At 39.1% G+C, this 18,699-nt stretch overlaps 1 protein-coding gene across 3 annotated transcripts in view; it reads left to right on the top strand.

The window, feature by feature from the left end:
- Window positions 1-18,308, top strand: part of grik2 (glutamate receptor, ionotropic, kainate 2) — a 325,805-nt gene extending 307,497 nt beyond the window's left edge. For all 3 annotated transcript variants that reach the window (XM_070967098.1, XM_070967096.1, XM_070967097.1), the window contains one exon: window positions 16,339-18,308. In XM_070967098.1, coding sequence (XP_070823199.1) covers window positions 16,339-16,503 — 165 coding nt within the window. In that variant the 3' untranslated portion in view covers window positions 16,504-18,308. The remainder of the gene's footprint in view (window positions 1-16,338) is intronic.
- Window positions 18,309-18,699: the final 391 nt, after the last annotated feature.

Below are 18,699 nucleotides of genomic sequence, written 5' to 3'. Positions count from 1 at the left end.
GGTGTAGGTCATGTTCCTCAGTAACTAACCAACTTACAAAGGTGGGCTTCTAAATAGACAAGGATATTTAACAAAGCTCAAACTTGGTGCTTAGATTTGAAGTTGTCTGTCTGGACATCACTTAAAATCAGAATGAGCTCTTAGGATGGACTCTTTATACCTTCAGAGAGAGGGGGTCTATGGTGTGAGATCACTGTCAAAAAGAAGTGTCCAGAATTAAAGTTTTGTATTTGTAAAGTTAACAATTTGTGTGTCATAAAAGTTGTTTTACACAAAATTCTGCTGTAATATACGTGAGTCTGTGAAATTGGGTTCAGGTTACGATTGTTTTTATATGAGTATGAGTCTAAAAGCTGTGAGTGCATAGTCTTGAGAATGCAACTCATTTTTCTACGACTACGATCACAGTCAATTCGCAGGGGAAAGTGATCGATCGGCGATTCCTCCAACTGCGCATGCCACTGGGCGTGAGACAAACGCATTTCAGCCGCTTTGTTTTTTTTACGCGCTGAGCAGGATGGGGAAGGGCGGGGTTACAGACACAGTGCAAGCACGCACGCATGCACGTACACACACATACACTTGCACTAAGAAATGCTGAATTGAATAAATATTTTTATTTGTACCAATTTATGTGTCATTTATCAGATCAGACCCCCGTCCCCACTCCAACCCTCACTGCTGCTGCCAAATCTCACTCTGAACTCAGTTCAAAACTTGAGAGCCCTGCACAGGTAACCTCAATAATAACGTGCATAGCCATTATTTATTTCAGAAAATCAAACCATTTTATACAATATACATTTCTTGAACTCACTTACTGCAAGATAAGGATATTTACATGCCAATGAAGCTAGTTTAGTGCTATCCTTACTGGGATTAGAAGTGGGCCAGTGCTAATTAGTTAGCACCAAACAGCATAACCAGAGCATTAACATTCAAGCCAGATTTGGGATGAGTTAACGTGAACCAGTAACTTATTGTCTCAAATTTATAATTTCACTCGTAAATCGTGCAATAAGCAGGGCGATTCATCATGTCCGGGTTTATTTCTCCATATCAACCTTCTCACTCTTTCTCTGTTAACTTTACACAAAGTTACTGGTTTACGTTAATTCATCCCAAATCTGGCTTGATTGTCAATGCTCTGGTCGAAAATTATGAATGATAGCACCCAGTAACGATAGCACTGAGCTAGCTTCATCGGCATGTAAATATCTTTAGCTTGCAAGCTGAAGCAATAAGTATGTGAGTCCAAGAAATGTATATTGTATAAAATTATTCGATTCAATGAAATCAATAATAGCTATGCGTGTTATTATTGACATTACCTGTGAAGTCTCTCTGGGGCTGGTGCCGTTGCCCTGCATGTTTGCGTCTGGGGCATGCGCAGTTGGAGGAATCGGCGATCGATTACTTTCCCCTGGACTTGACTGTGACCTCAGTGACTTCATTTCAGCACTTTCTGAGTCGTATCTGTAAACTTGAATTCGTATTCACAGTGAAGACTTCGTAGTCGTAGAAAAATGAGTTGTATTCATAAGACTTTGTACTCACAGCTTTTAGACTCATACTCATATAAAAACAATCGTAACCTGAACCCAATTTCACAGACTCACATATATGACAGCAGAATTTTGTGTAAAACAACTTTTATGACACACAAATTGTTAACTTTACAAATACGAAACTTTAATTCTGGACACTTCTTTTTGACAGCGATCTTACACCATAGGGGTCCTCTCCCATGGAATCCACCTTGCTGCGATAACACATTTCTGCAGTAGCCCAAATATGACAAACCAAACAGTGGCTTTAAAAAGCGCTTTCTGCATTTTTCTACCGCCACTGTAGGGGAGGGGGAGGCAAGAGATATTCATTTGGTTGCAAGGTGCAGCCTCATTACTCGACACACTAAGTCCTAGACACTGGGCCATTAAAAAAAATTACATTTCTCAATATAATGTTTGTTAACTTCAATCTTGTGCTCTTGGGAGGAAAATCTCACAAGAACGAAAAGAAACAGTTTGCTCAATTTGCAATCGAGTAGAAAGCATTCTTGCGGATTCAACAACTCAGCTAGGATCGCATGACACTTTGGTGCTATATACTTACTAAAGGACATCAGCAATGAGTTAAAGCAGTTTGGCAAATAACAAACAACTAATCTTCACTGGCATTGACTATGGACTCTCACCTCACAGGTCAGTCCAAAATTTAAAGGTGAATTCCTCTCCTAAAAAATGGCACATTAACAATTGTACAATAAAAATGAAACAGCTGAATTTTTGGCTCTCCTCCACCATTGCCACTGGTTGTACTTGTCCAAATGGGGCTTTATTTATCTATTATATTAAAAGTGTAAATGCAGGCGTCACCTGCATTTTGGGTTCCTGAGTTCTGCAAAACCAACTGCTTCTACAACGGTAATGTCTCATTTGGTGTTACTGAAGGTTTTAACTAAACAGAATGCAACATGTAGAGATAGCAGCATTAGACTTTTTTGTAGTTTTGTATTTGTACTTTTTTCACTTTTGAAAGAGTTTCTTCCTGCTGGCGTTTGTGTTAGCTGGGCTACTGTAAATACATCCTGGACCTCTGTGTAGAAATCTATATTTCTTCTCAGCTGACTGTGGATAAGATGGCAGATAAGGGGATTTCTCCAAATGTCAATATGAGTTTAATTTTATGTCTAGTGCACCATATAGTAAGTGCTTAATGTTGCTTTCAAAGTTTTGACTATCTCAGAGTTTTGGATAGATTAACATATTAGCATCTATTCTCATGATTCCTGCCAGGAACAGCACAGTCAAGGCAAAGAAGACAATTCATTTTTCCCCCAAAAGAAGATGTCAATGTGTATTAAAATATGTTTCTGAAAATTATTCTTGCTAAATTAACCAAAGTTAAATCACTCAGAAAACTGATTTTGGACTCCATAATTTTCCACTGAATCACATGCTTCATAGACTTTCAATGGAGAGGTTTTTTTTTTTTTTTTTTTTGTCATTTCCATGCTGGTCTGTCAGATTTCCATGATTACCATGGTTGTCCCCTTCCTCCCTCTCCTCCTGCTACACCTCCTGTTCCTTTCTCTCCTCTCCTGTCCACCCACCCTCAGCTCCTCCTCTGCTTCCTTCTCCCGTTCCTCCTCCTCCCCCTCCTCCTCCTCCTGCTGCTTTTTCCTCTCGTCCTGCCTGCTGCTGAGGCTGCTGCAGACTAACCTGACTCGGGGTGCAGGGACCACCAGCTGTGTGTGAGGAACCCATCTCATAAACCCTGCAGAAACACACACTTGCACACACACACACACACACACACACACACACACACACACACACACACACACACACACACACACACGCCTGCATGCATACCCTACCCTAACCCCATGCACATGCAGTCTAATGATTCATGTGGATGGGTACGTGGCAGAATTGTTTAACTCTAGATTTTTCTGACTAAGAGACAGAAACAGATCTAGTGGTTGAGCTAAATCTCAAAGGGTGGAGTCAGAATCTATAGCTGCATTCCATAATAGAATTGACATATGTCAAAACAAGCCTTTGGGGCTGTCCCACTCCAAGTACTACTAAGTCCTACTTCACAGGAGACCAAGAAATCCAGCTGCCTTTTGCACAAATTTAGAAGGCTTGTTATTTATCTGTCACCAGACATGAATGTCAGTATTGGAAAATTCTGCAAAACCCTGGGTTTCGTCCAGTGCCAACATTTTAAAAATTCTGGCTGCCTGTAGTATCTGCATAAAGCTACAGTATGGTCAGTATTAGGGAAATCATGTTTGAAAATGAAATGAAAACTCACAACATGAGTTAAACAGTGGGAGCCATTCAATGATAACTTCGGAGTGATAAATCTGTCAATGTATGACTTTATGAGTCATGAAGAACAGGCTGAACACAAAACAGACAGAAGTCTCTGTGAATCTCCTGAAGGCTGTCACATTTGGGGCATACATGCCAGGTTCAGCGTAGCATACTATTACTCTGCAGGCCACATCACCATAGTCTGCATCCCCTCACGGGACGAATAAAGGCATATTGAATTGAATTGAATTTTGAAGCAGACAGCCATTGCAATGAGACAAACTAAAGCTGGGAAAGGCAAAAACACAGTCTCTTCATTTATTTGAACTGAGCCAATGTGGTGAGGGCAGTGACAGTATTGGGGAAAGATGAAATAGTTGCTGCCATGACAACTTAAAAAGTTTAAATGCATTAATTTGTTATTCAAGGTAGTCTTCCTTGATCTGTTTCATTGGCCATTTCTCAATATGCGTTCTTCTCTGTACTTGTGTTCTTGTGTACTTGAGAAACGTCATCACTCTGAGTCCAAGTACTGTTCCAATTCTCAAGTCCGCATCTCGACAAGTACACTCAAATACCTGGATGTGTTCTTGCCCCTCCCACTTTATCGAGGATGCATCGGATGGTGACTTGTGCGGACTTGGGGCAACCACGTATCCCAGAATGCATTTCGTAGCAACGATGGCGGAGGAGAGGACTCACAACTATAAGTTACAAGTTTCGAAATGCTGCTGTTTTAGTAGTACGGAATGTGGTTTTAAGAATATTTTATGTGAGAAAGTGGATGTTAAAACTTAAAATCTGTGGTCGATTCATCAGGATAGCGCGTAGTTTAAAATTCGCACCAAAGTTTTCAGAGATGTGTCGTCCTGCTAACGTTATCAAGCACGCTGCTGTCCCAAATGCAGAATGATGGTCCTGCGTCCTCCCGTCCTGGAGAGACTGTACTCCCAAGTCGAACTTGCTAAGTCCGAATTACCAAGTTCGTAAGTCCCAAATTGACGTACTTGGTATTGAGAAACGGCCATTGTCTCATCAGTACCTCAAACAAGAAGCTCTCACTATCACAGCCACCAGCATTGTTTTAATACAGTGCTGTTAAGGTGTCTTTTCTGAATGATCATTCAAAATATATCTCTGAGTTTCATAATTAACCCAGTCAGCGGTGTAGGAATGATGGTGAATAGGGTAATGAAGCCTCACATGGCTCTCATGTGAGGAGGGCTAAGTAGAGAATGGCTATGTACAAAGTCCAAAACGCAAAAACAAGCCTAACCATACCCATTAATGTGGCAACCTATGGTCATCATTGATAGAAAGAGTCTAATTTGCCAGAACTGACATGCCAAAGATGGGTTTCTTTGGCTCTGCCAGTGAGATTTAAGTAACCTGTTGTCTTATTTTTGTCTCGAGAGCAGCTCAGTGAAATATGATAATACCTAGATAAAGTAAAAAAAAAAAGAAGAAGAAGAAAAAAAAAAAAAGAAGAAGAGAAGAGAAGAAGAAAGAGGCATTTCATTCCACCCTTTGTATGACTTGGCCACTTTTAAGACCATGCTCTCTTAACAAATTCATCCAATCATGCTGTTTAGGTACATCCTCGAGAATGCTTTCACGTCATTTTCACAAATCTTCATGAGAACCCAGTTTTCTGATTCATCCTGTGGACGAGTGCACATTTTTCATACACATTACAGAAATTTTTTGGAAATTTTGCATCATAAAACATCATGAAAACACACTCCACAGGTAGAGACAGTTCGCTCAATATTAAGGAGAAAAGTGTCAGGAGTGAAAAGAATCACAAGCTGATAAAAACTGAAGTTTGGAGACACAAGAACATTTTGCTCCACAGTTTCACTCATGAACATATTACTTTTATTTAATATATTTTGAGCCTTTTGATAGTTTCCAAAACTATTTATGATGGATGACAGGTTCATTGTACATATGTCCGAAATATGGACTCTACATACAGGTGTACTTTTTTTATGTCTGACATTTCAGGACAATAGTGACTTGAAGGCAAAGGCCTTTAGTGTAGACATAGTCTAAATCTCATCAAGGGTTTTTCACATGTTGAATTCTTCATACTCACTGAGACACAAAAAGTATGCTTGCAGGTGGCAATGCACGCGGGCATAGAATTTAACACAGGGATAACAATCAGGACACAGTTCATCCTCCGACCAAAATGCAGACTGTTCTGTACCAAATGTGGATGGCAGCTCAGAGGAGCCACAGATTAGGCAAACCCTCAAAGCAGCTAATCATTTACTGCCCACCAGGGGCCAGCGATGCAGAGTAAACTGAGGATTACAGCACAGCCATGCCCCATCCCATCTGCATCACAGCTTCACATCTGTTCCTCCTCCATTCAAGCTAAACGGAGACCATTATTTCACTCTCACAGGTGAGGGGCCTTTATATGCTGGATTTAGAGAAAACTAATGATTATGTTCCTTTAAAATCCATTCTATTCTGCATAAATATTTACCTTCTAAACATGTATTCCATAAATTGTCTTTTTCTGATTACTTCAGGATTGCTGCACCTATAAAATCCCTACAGAATGAGATTAAAACAATTATATCCCCGTGGAAATGTCCTCATGATATACAGTTTTATTAACCATTATTCATTTGTACAATCAGGCCGATGTAAATAATCACATGGATTAAATGCACCTTTCTTGCCTTCAATGTCCACTCTCAGCATTATATTTATGGCCTTTCCATTATCCTCAAAGTGGGCAGGCCCTTCCTCTGAGCTATCCCACAGTGCCATGTGGTGGTACAGCTGCAGCTGACTGTTGAGCATCATAAAAACTCTGTAATCCAACGACCCTAAGCAGCCATCATCAATCCAACATGCCACAAGCAGGCAGCCATGATGGAAACGTTTCCCCTGAGTGTCAGCAGAGTGGGTCCAGTGTTCCCCGAAGCCTGGAGCTATATGGCTGTTACTGGTGGAAGAAACTGCTATGCCATTTAATTTTACGAGGGGGAATCAATAGCCATAAAAAGCCTGTGTCAGAGTGGCTTAGACAATTGGCAGGTACACTTTTAGAAATAAATATGAAAAAATATACTATTACTATTACAGAGCATTATCACCTGACTGCAGCCTTTTATCCTGTTTAAGCTTATTGTTTTGATTTTCAGGCCCACAAACTTCACTCTCATCAACCTGGTTTCTAGTAGCAGCAGGTAGCTGTTACAAGTGAAAAAGCTCTGGTAAAAACACTGTACACAACCCGGCCAGCACCAAACAGCAGTCAGACAAAGTTAGAGACTAGCTTGTGAACATCATGGGGTACTTAGCAGCTAAAAAGCTGATATCGGAGTTGGTGGAGACCAAAAAAAGAAAAAAGAGACTGCATATTGGACTCACATTCACAAAGCTGACACAAACAAGACTCTCAATGAATGCCGCTTCATATCTGCTTGAACTGGACCATGCTACTGTTTTCTAACACACTACCAAAACAACTTCATAAGGTATTAATACTGTATGTCAGTGTTGTGTTTTCAAAGTGTTCTGCTGTCCCCAAGTGACCAAAAAAGTCAGTTAATGCAGCTTTAACTGATTTCTTGTGATACATTGTGTTAACAAAACAAATTATGGTCATCATGTTTTAACTGGTAGCTTCTATGTCACAGCAGTAACATTATTTGGACAGAACTTCACAACTCTGAAATGACATCCTTATCACTGGTATGATGCACAATTTATTAAAATTAAATGCTACCAATGCTAAAACCAAAATATAGATTCAACAACCTTTCTGTGGCATGTAAATGAGAGGAAGAACAAGTCCTCTAACAGGTGGATAGCCATTAATGATTTCCCCACTGTCGTAATAGTGCAGTCATCTTTATCGCAAGATTGACTACAATACAGTAGTACAATGTTGTTATTTTTTCATTTTGTATTTGCTCCCAAATTTAATTATACTTTCTCCTGTGTCAAGTGACCTTAATGTAAATACATCATAATTCACATAAAGTCTTAAGTAAAAATATAACACAATCACTGCTAAGGCTAAGGTTGCACACATTATTATTGCATGATTATATGCAATTTCTCTTTAGATTTCCACATATTAAGATAAGATAACACTTTATTAATATCCCATAGGGGACATTTTGATGTTACGGGCAGCAGCAGTAGTATCAGACGTTTAAAAAGACATAGAAAGGAATAAAATACAAAATAGAAAATTAAATAAAAATCCGAACTCTGTCTATATACATTCTGTACAAGAGAGTACTGTGTTTTGCAGTATTGCACATTGAATAAAAAAAGTACGTGGCAATATATTAAATATATTTTCTGATTGGAAAAAAATAAAAATTGTACAGGGAATGGAAAAATGCACATGGGCTTAGACTTGCACATTTATTTATTTATTTATTTATTTATTTATTTATTTATTTATTTATTTATTTATCTATCACTATTAAACATTGGTTAAAAAAATATGTAGCAGTATATGTAAGAAAAATATGCTTATGCATAGACTTGATACGATATATAATATGATTCCACGATTTTACTGCATTACAGGTGGTAAAAATTGTTTTGAGGCTTTGACTTTATTTACTTTTAGCAAGCAAAAATCTCGCTTTCTGCTCAAAATCATTTTATTAATGATAAGTTTATGCCAGTGAACATTATGGCAAATAAACTGTAAAAGAGCATAAATTATTTGGAATGCACAGCAGGAGCTTTATGAAGTTGATCACCAAACCTTGAAAATAATTATGGTAATGTTTCATTTCTTTATGTTATTAGTTAAATGTTATATCACCAAACTGCTAAAACAAACTGCAGCATAAAGAAAATGGCATGCTACTTCACTGCAGGTGGTGACACAACTACTACAACACACCACTACAACACAAATACAACTACGATGATGCTGTCATTTGCATCAAGCCAGTTAGTGTGAGGAAGTTCAATTAGAAATACTGGCCTAAAATGCAAGACAATGGCAGCCAATCAGGTAAGATCACACATGTTTACTGTAATTGTACCAATGTCTCAGAATCAATATGGTATATATTTCTTGGTGTTAAAATGCCATATTATTTCCTCTGAATCATTGCATTTGACATTACAAAAATGTGTCAGTTTTCAGCTTCATTTCATTTCCATTACCATTGCTTTTTCCATGAATGGCATTATGAATTTCACAGAGGAAGATTAATAGTAAGGATAGGGCTGGCCTTTAGGTAAGTGCCTGAATTAGCCTCTGAGTGATTATAATACACACCGAAAGACCTCACACAGCAATCACATTTACTGTGTCTCCTTCCCACTTGCACGTAAATATAATAATGATAACTATACATTGGGCCACAGTGCTAATAATTGCTTTTAAAGATGACTAAACACTTTGTGACAATAAACTCTTTTCCTGTAGACACTCTTGTAGTGTCTACAGGAACAGGACTGTTCCATTCCCAGCTGCCAGTGGTGTTTCACAGAGTATACAGATGCCACCGTTGCTTATGAGAAAACAAGAGAGAATGTGAAGAAGCAGCAGTGTAATTGGGCATGCAGCAACACGCAATTCCAGTCTGATGATATGCATCAATAAGTGATGATGCTCTATGCACCCGTAAAATCCAGCAAATGTGGAGATGCCTGTCTGTCTGATGCCTGTTTTTGTTACTTACACCTCAGTCCTGTATGACTGGGGTGTAAGTTATTTACAGTGATAATGTGTTAGTGGTCTAGTCACAAGCACACAATCCTACAGCCTTTTTCAACTCACTGTGGTTGAGGAGGAGACAGTCACAGGTTGGCTGTGGTCAGCCCTGCTACCAAGCAGGACCACAACAATATGGCTCAACACGGCTATCCCTGGCTATTAGGTTGTAGTGGAAATACATGTCATCACAGCCCAACCTGACCTGGGCACGTTTACAGCCAGAAATCCATTTGGCTGGGCATGAATTATGAACATAACCATGGAATCCCCAGTATCATGTTCATATTGGACTATACCACATGGAATATCCAATGCCAACATTCAGTGCCGATGCATTGTTGAGGTATTGGATTACCATGTAGGACACCCAGCTTTGGAGGGGCCACAGTCTGAGCCCTATCAGTCTAAAAATTGGCATTTCCTGTCTTTTTTAAAGGCCATAAAAACAATCTTTCCCTCACCTTGACCAAGTAATCTGTTGTCTGACTATATCAGTGTGCCTGAAACATACTTTGCAGTTCAATATTATTCATATAACACCAATTAAATGTCTCATGATACTTTACATTTAGAGCAGGTCTTGAACATACTATTTAATGTACAGACACTGAACAATTCTTCCATTAGCAAGCACTTTGCAATGACTGTGAGGAAAATCTTCTTTTTAATAAGCAGAAACCTCGAGCAGAACCAACTGGGTGGGCGGCCATCTGCCTAGACTGAATGGGTTTAGAGACAGAGAGACAGAGAGATGTTAAAGAAGTGTTTTTATCTAGTTATAGTGGTAGCTGCTTATTGGAAAGGCTTTTCCATGCAACATCCTATAGAAACCGCACTTGAGTCAGCAGTGAACCCAATGGTGCAGAAAAAAAAGGGCTGAGAGGAAACAGTTCGAATGATTTATTTAACAAAAATAAAGGCAAACAAAATCCAACTATGTTCAAAACTCCAAAAACAAGAAAGCTTCAGGGAAACAGGACACAGATCAAAAACCACAGATACCAGGGACTGGACTAGGAATTACTTACTAGAATCAAGTCAACTTTATTGTCAGTGCTGCTATATGTACAAGACATTAACAGAATTTAATTAATATTTCCCTCAAATCCCTGGTACAAACGGCAATAAACATGAAATATAAAATCTAAAATGTAATATAAAATATAGAATAAAAAAAATAAATAAAAGAAATATGTACAAGTTAAAAAGATCTAGTAAAAATATGTCTATCTAAGATATAGAATAAAATATGATACAGAAGGAACAAGGAAAGCCACATATAAGGGATGATGTCACAAAGACAAAGGGGAACACTGAATTAAATAGACAGGGAAGGAGACTAATCAGACACAGGTGAACACAATCACACAATCACAAGGGTGAGAAAAATACAGGAAGTAAAGTAAACATAGACACATGAGGGATCGCTACCAAAATAAAACAGGAACTAACAACTAAATAGTCCAAATTCTAACAGTATGGCAGAGGCAGAACCTCTCAGGAGAACGGACAGGTGGCCAGTGAAGGTGGAACAATCCAGAGGATGTTGGTGAAGGTGGAATCCCTCTGCAGACCTTCGACGAAGAGGAGACTTCTCTGAAGGCCCCTTGGCAAAGGGAAAGCCCCTTGGCGAAGGCGAAGCCCCTTGGCGAAGGAGAGGCCCTTCTGAAGGTTGTCGGCAAAGGCAGAATCCCTCTGCAAAGGCGAAGCCCCTCTGGAGCCTGGCGGCGGCGAAGGCGAAGCCCCTTTGAAAGCCGTCGGCGAGGGCGATACTCCTCTGGAGACCGTTGCCAAAGGCGAAGCCCCTCTGGAGACCTGTAGCAAAGACGATATCCCTCTGGAGGCCATCGGTAAAGCAGACTGCAGACTGTCGGCCAAGGAGAGACCTCTCTGAAGGCCCCTTGGCGAAGGGAAAGCCCCTTGGCAAAGGCGAAGCCCTTTTACAGGAAGTAAAGTAAACTTAGACACATGAGGGGTGGCTACCAAAATAAAACAGGAACTAACAACTAAATAGTCCAGATCCTAAAAGGGTCAGCTGCCAAACCCTAGAAATGAGCCAGAAAGTCTGTATTTCATAGTTCACTGGCTTTGTGGATAGTCACAGAAAATCAAATGATGCAAAAGATGCAAGAGGCATCCCTTAGGTTTATTTTTGTTAACCAACTGTTTCTATTGAGTCTCAAACTGAGTATTTCTGTTTGCTTCCTGCGATCCTGAAGAGAGGTTTTTAGTTGAGTTAAAGTCTCAGTCACTGGTAGTTGAACTGTGGGTTTTGCATGGAGCACTGAGGTCTTTCCGTATCTAATTATTGTTATGAATTTTCCATGTTTTTGTCAACACTGATAAGACTTATAGGCCCTTGGACAAATGCCCCTGCCATTCCTTGTGTTATGAATAGGCTACAAAACAGTGTCACATTTTTTTTTAAATAAATTGATAGTGATTATTCAGTGTAGCTGGAGATCAATCACAGTGATCCTGTCCTCAGATTAATGTGGTTTTAATGTGGGTTATATCCCTGTCATTGACATCACTGTCTTGGTGACATTAACTGCTGGAGAGAATGCTGTGTGTTGTGGCAGCAGAGTTCACACATTAAGGTTACACTGGAGAATTTGCTATCAGCTTGTAAACCACAGATACAGAATGTGTCTCATTTTCTCTTGGACACAGTTTCTACAACTAGTGTAAATGTAGTTGTGAGAATATGCCTGGGTCAGCAACAAAATATTGATTAACTTTCTGAGCCTTGTCTGCCTCATTTTTTGCTGGCCCAGTCACAAGAGATCTGACGTTAGTTGATCAAATATTATTTTATTTTCACTAATATAATAACATATATAACCAATTGAATAAAACTCAGATGTGGACCTTGTGGTATTGTGGTCAACACAGTTTGTTTGCACATGATTGCATTCTGTTTTCACACATAGTCCCAACTTTTCTTGAATTGGGGTTTTCGAGAGAGGATTGTCTGGACCTGCTCTATATGAGAAGTGTCATGAGGTACCCTTTGTTGTGATTTGGTGATATATGAATAAAATTGAATTGAAATTGAGTATTTGACCCTTCTGTACAAATATGTTTGGATACTGCTCGAAACAGAAGCCTGCCATGTAAGAAGTTTTCCAAATACATTTAATAAGACAGCTATTATTAATAAAGGTAAAGGCAAAGGCAAGTTGCAAAAATGTTCACACTGGATGTATATGAAAAACACCCACTTTGTTGCACTCCCTTACAGCTCCACCTTTTCTCTTTCTCTTGTTCTCTCTTTCTCCTATGCTGTCCATTTTTTCTCCTCACTGCTCAGCCACGAACAGTCCACACACTGACTGAATGTTCTGATGTGAACATGTGGACAACTTATCATATGATGACAAGCAGAAATCATACCATGGAGTTAAAAACTGGCAGGGGCGCTGGTGGTCTACAGGTCTGAGTGTCAGTACCTGCCCCATGTTTTCACTTTGATTTAACCATTTCATATTGCATTTTTAATACTGGCCTGCCACTCAAGGCAAATCAGCTGGTCAGACCAACTGGAATTCTCCCAGTGCTTCCAATCACCAGTGTAGGCTAGTCTAAATATTGTTTTCAGGGAACACGTTTGCCAGAGACCATTAGGCAGACAGTTATTTCTATCCCTAGTCAATCTCAAATTTCAAACCTCATCGGTAAAACACTTTTGAGAACTCATTCTTCTACTGTATGTTTTGTGAAGAGAATTTAGACTTGACTGCAAACCTATGGCATTGTTTTCAAGTGTCAGTTTTCCTTTAATGTGCCAAACAGTATGTGGATACATTTAATCCTTCAATTATGCATGAATTATTTAATTAATTACGTATTCATGTAATTCCAGTCGGCTGCATACAGTAAAATTGTTTGGCATGGTGTCCAGATGTTCTGTTACAGTATGATAATCACAGTATGTGGCTAAAGCTGCACTAGGCAATATTTAAATGAAAATATGTAGACTGCAGCTGCCTGATCAAGTTAAATTACAAAGTGGGGCTGGAACACACAGAAGTGTCTTATCCCTCCTGGAGTTTTAGCTTTTTTCCAAAGTGATTCATTAGTCATATTCTGCATGGATACTTCTCCACAGTACTTACCAACGTGTGATATCGTAATCGTCTCTTTCTCGGTCTCCTGAATTGCAGCGGGTCAGCAAGCCATTCAAAGACACTTGCATTTAACATTGGACCTTTTGCTTCATATGAATCTGTGTTGTGATGTATGATTGATATTTTTGCATTTTTTTTGCTAGCAAGATTTTTGCAACTGTCCCCAAAGAAGAGTGACCACATAAGTTGTTTCAGCAAATGCCCCGGAATGTGTTGACGTTGAAGTGCCCTCTAGTGGTCATAGTAATTATGACATAAGCAAAGCAGGAAGTCAGGTGACCTTATCATGGAATGACAAGTCTACAGAGGGAGAAGGTCAGGGTAGATCAGTAAAATACTATTATTACAGCTATTTTTTTCTTTTTTCTGTTTTAAATCCACAGTCAATTATGTCTTTTTTCTTTTTTTTTTAAGCAGAACCATGATTATTACATAATCTTGACTCCATATTTATTACTTTAACCATCACATTGATTAATAATTTTAACCATAACCACAACGTTTCCTGAAACCTGGCCTAACCATAACCAGAATGTTGTCACATTATATATCAGCATTCATTTTTAAGGGTTTTGGCAAAGAAAAATGAAGTTGTCCTGCTATTATAAGCATTAGATCAGAAAACCCTTTCATGTAGAAGTTTTGCTCAGATTTTGCACGTTTTTCCTTTCCTTGCTCCATACAGCTTGTGGTCTCCACTCAATTCAGTAAGGCAAGACATTAAGTTGCGGATACTTGGAACTTAAGTTTGTAATTAAGTCACATGATCCTGTTAAAATGACATTATTATTTGACCAAACAGTCTCCACTAAGCACTACTCACTTGTTGGAGGTTTGGAAGTTGTGATGGAAGTGTGCATGTTTACATTTACATTATTTTTAGAACTTCTATGACCTCTCTATATTCATATAAAAGTTTGACTTTACAGTTAACTCTTTACCTTGAAAACAGCAATTGACAGGGTTGTTTTCGAAGCCAATGATAAACCCATTTCTAATGCTTCAAGTCTCTTGATAGTTGATTTTCATCGCATACAGAAATGAACTAAAACTAGTGGGCCTAAAGCTTGCAAAAACACTGCCATGGTCTAAACACTGACACAGGGTAGATTTTGTTGTATAGTGGTGGCATTTTCTTTTTCTCATGGAAAACTATCTATGCCTTCACAACATGACATGTCACAGGGAGATACAGTATGTCAAGGACAGTACTGTCACACACTGAACAGTCAAGAGGAACATTATTGGCCACAAGAGGTATACCCATTGATCCTCAAAGTAGTTTCTGCCTGTTAAACATACAACATTTTACCAGTACAGCTAGAACTGAGCATCTGGTATTGAGGTTCTATCCCTGGTCAATTAGCCCTACTGGATACAGATATCAGTGTTGGTTGTAAGCCAGTGGGGGATCATGGTCTTGTTGCACAGGTAATTCCAACTGGTTGGTATCTACACTCCTCCTTTGCCTTCTGTATAGACCCTCCACTATCCACGAGTGAGAGTTAGCAGCAACAAGGAATCTTGCTTTGCTTTTAATTGAGAAGGCACTACTTCAGTGTATCTGTATTGTCTATCTGACATATCTGTATGTGTAGGAGGAGGAGAAGAACAGCCATGTATCATTAATAATTATATCGACAGTGGACAATCCTTCACCTCACAATTTAGTGAATAGTAGTAGTGTGCCTTTATGAGTGTGGAGTTTGTGTCCTGTTATTGAACCTGTATCATTGGTTGTATCATTAACCCTACCCCCTAACCCTGCCCTTATCTAAACCTAACCCAAACCAAACCTAACAAAACCTAACCCTGACCCACCCTACCCCAACCCTAACCCTAATCCTCTTTTAGGATAATAGTGTTTTACTTTACCTTACATTACCTTACATTCACTATGACCATGATTTTATCCCAAAATTACCATAACGAAAGTGTAGTTACCATGTGCAGATATTATAGAAAGGAGGAATTTTAAAATGCTGGCATTAGACATAAACAGGACAGTCTACAGCCATGCTAGCAGCAATGTGAGGCTGTAGGCACAGACCGACATTGCAATACTGACAGCCATGCTACTAAAATGACTAAAAAGTCATTGAATGTAATCTGGGGTTTTGCAGTACTGTCTAACACTGAAGTTGCCTGGAGATAGGGCTATAAAAGAAACAAGTCCCCTCTTCTCTGAGACTAGAAAGTCATTGTTGGAAACATTGGCAATTGCTAACTAATATAGTAGCATAGAAGGGAATATGTACACCATATACAGTAGTTTGTATACATATAGAAAGTGTGGAGCTTTGAATCCAAAAATTAAAAGCCCTGCATGAGCAGCAACAACCACAAATTCACCACTGATGTGTTCTGACACTATGTTGAGTAATTCACTGCCTTTACACTTTACACTCTACTGCACAGCCTATGGACCTGCTTCTCCCTCAGTCCTGTTTCTTCCCAATTCAGCATCCCATCCATTCCCCACCTGCTACGCTGTATATTTAACCATTTTCCCCTGTGGCAGCCTTGACCTGGGGTTGGGAGCCAGTGGGATGGGGGGTTGTTGCCCACAAGAAGATGATGCTTGTTCTTTTGCCCATAACATTTGGACAGGCAAGGTGGTCTGTAACTGATTTTGTTCTGCTTTTCCTATTTCCCTCTGCAGAGATCCTTCTGCAGCGCCATGGTGGACGAGCTGCGGATTTCCCTCAAGTGCCAACGCCGGCTCAAACACAAGCCCCAGCCACCTGTCATGGTGAAAACAGAGGAGGTCATCAACATGCACACTTTCAACGATCGCAGACTACCAGGGAAAGAGACCATGGCCTAAAATGGGAATCTCAATCTCTTTTCCACCCTCTCTCCTGCAGTGAGGAGGTGTGCAGAGACACTGGGGAAAGGGGTGGGGGTAAATGGTAAGGGTATTGTAATGGGGTTGTAATGGTTCACAGTTGGGTCATTTCAAATATATAGCAGAGGTGCTTGGGAGTATATTGACATTGTCATTTTGGTTTCTTTATAAATAGCTAGGGATAAGAGATTCAACAATATTTCCTGTGGAAATAACTTGAACCTGGGTGAAATTTCAGCAAGTTACCTCATTACTCTTACCACCTTGGCAAACTACAGGTGCCAGGATGTACAAAACCCAGGAGTTGAAGAGTTTGGAAGTAAACTGACATAAGGTAATAAGGTGGGACAGAGCTGGTCCTTAAAAAAATACAATTAATTAAAAAAAAAAAAAAAAAAAAAAAAAAAAAGACCTATCATCTTTTAGCTGCTGCTCAGTCAGTCTTTCACCACACATCTCAAAAGAGGCTGGTCAAGCAGCTTAGAGATTGCTGACTAGAGGAATGGGAAGACAAGTTTGTAAAGGATTGTTTATTTGCAGAAGCTATGAATAGAATGGGCTCTTGACTAATTTAATCGCAAAGCCCTGAAGATACAGTAATGACGTGCTCGGCTGCTCCCAAAATGTATAGAGAGGCATTGCTTAGTCACATATGATATTGATCAATATCAAAAATGGATACACTGTATATCATCCATCAGGCAATAAGTGATATAAAATATTTGTGTTTCAGAGTACTAACACTTTCAGTCTTTAATGTATTGGGGGGTGATTTTTAGAGGCAGATTATATGGTGAAATTCAAGCAGAAAATGTGGGATGGGGCAGTATAATGAACTGTTGATGTCCATGTATCAGCCAGTAGTCACTTAAAGAGGATTCTATGAAGGTACACACCCTGAATGTCAATAAGGAGAAACCCTGGAATGATATGCGCATGGCTCTAAGTCTAAATTCACATCAATCACACAACAAACAAACTCTATTTATTCAAAGTATTTATTGTTTTATTTATAAAACTTCTTATTTATATCTCTATGGACTGGAATTTCACTACTACCGTAAATACACCTCATGTCAACTGTTCATGGGTATACACAGTTTCTTTCCATTTGCTCAGTGTCAGGTCTCAAATTTCATTTTGTACTACTGTGGCTTTTTTTTTCTTTCTTTGGCAGCAAAGCTACACATTTACTTGTGCAAGTACAATTTCTATGAAAATATGTTTTTGTACGAAGAGAATCAAAATTTTGTAATGATTTTTATCAACACAAAACACACCGTGACGAGTGTCATCCACAGCAGAGGCATGGTACTCCAGGCTGGTAGTAAGACTTTGCTTGACACTAGACACAGCCAACACACACGTACGCACACACACCAAGAGTGCAAGGTGCACCCGTCCTCCATGGAGCAGATTCACACGAATTAGTACTATGAGTACTACTGTTAGTACAGAGCATTCTGGTAAGCATCGGTGACATAATGCTGTTTTGAGAAGAAAAAATTAACTATTTTTATCATGTAAAGGAATCATATTTAAAGAAAGATATTTTTACTTCACATGAAAGACGAGTAATGATAATACTGGTTAGAGCAAATATATAGTGTAAACACACAGGGAGGGAGGACTGCTGATCATATTTATCGCTCTACATCCCCGATTACTGATAGACTGCTAGAGTCCAGTGCTGAGCAATCGTGTTTAAATGGTTTTAAAAAGGGAAAAAAAATGTATTTAAAAAATAATGATCACTTAACTAATTTTGAACTTGTGAAAACAAAGTGGAGTGCACACAGTTTACCCTTTGAAGTTGATGCACAAGTTTAAAGAAATTAAAAAAAGGTATACACAACTTGCACCTCATCTGCCTCTTTATTGAATGTTAGTGCATGAATGAACAGAATGAAAATGACAGCACTTAAAGTCTTCTAGAAAGCTATTAGAAGAGGGTGATTATAAAATATACAGCCCAAATGCCCATGAGGACCATTTTAATAATGTGTTGGAATCTAGGCCTTAGAAACCCCATTAAGCAGGGGTGTGTCTAATTTAGAATTAGTTAGAGGTATGTCTTATAGCATCTTCATTGACTTTAACCACCATATAATTTGTAGTGTACTGTGTATGCAGACATACAGGTTGATGAAGCCTATTTCCTTTGAGGGTCACTCC

Source organism: Chaetodon trifascialis, chromosome 7, assembly GCF_039877785.1.
Source record: "Chaetodon trifascialis isolate fChaTrf1 chromosome 7, fChaTrf1.hap1, whole genome shotgun sequence".
Lineage (NCBI taxonomy): Eukaryota > Metazoa > Chordata > Actinopteri > Chaetodontiformes > Chaetodontidae > Chaetodon > Chaetodon trifascialis.
This window is presented reverse-complemented; position numbering and strand designations above follow the sequence as displayed.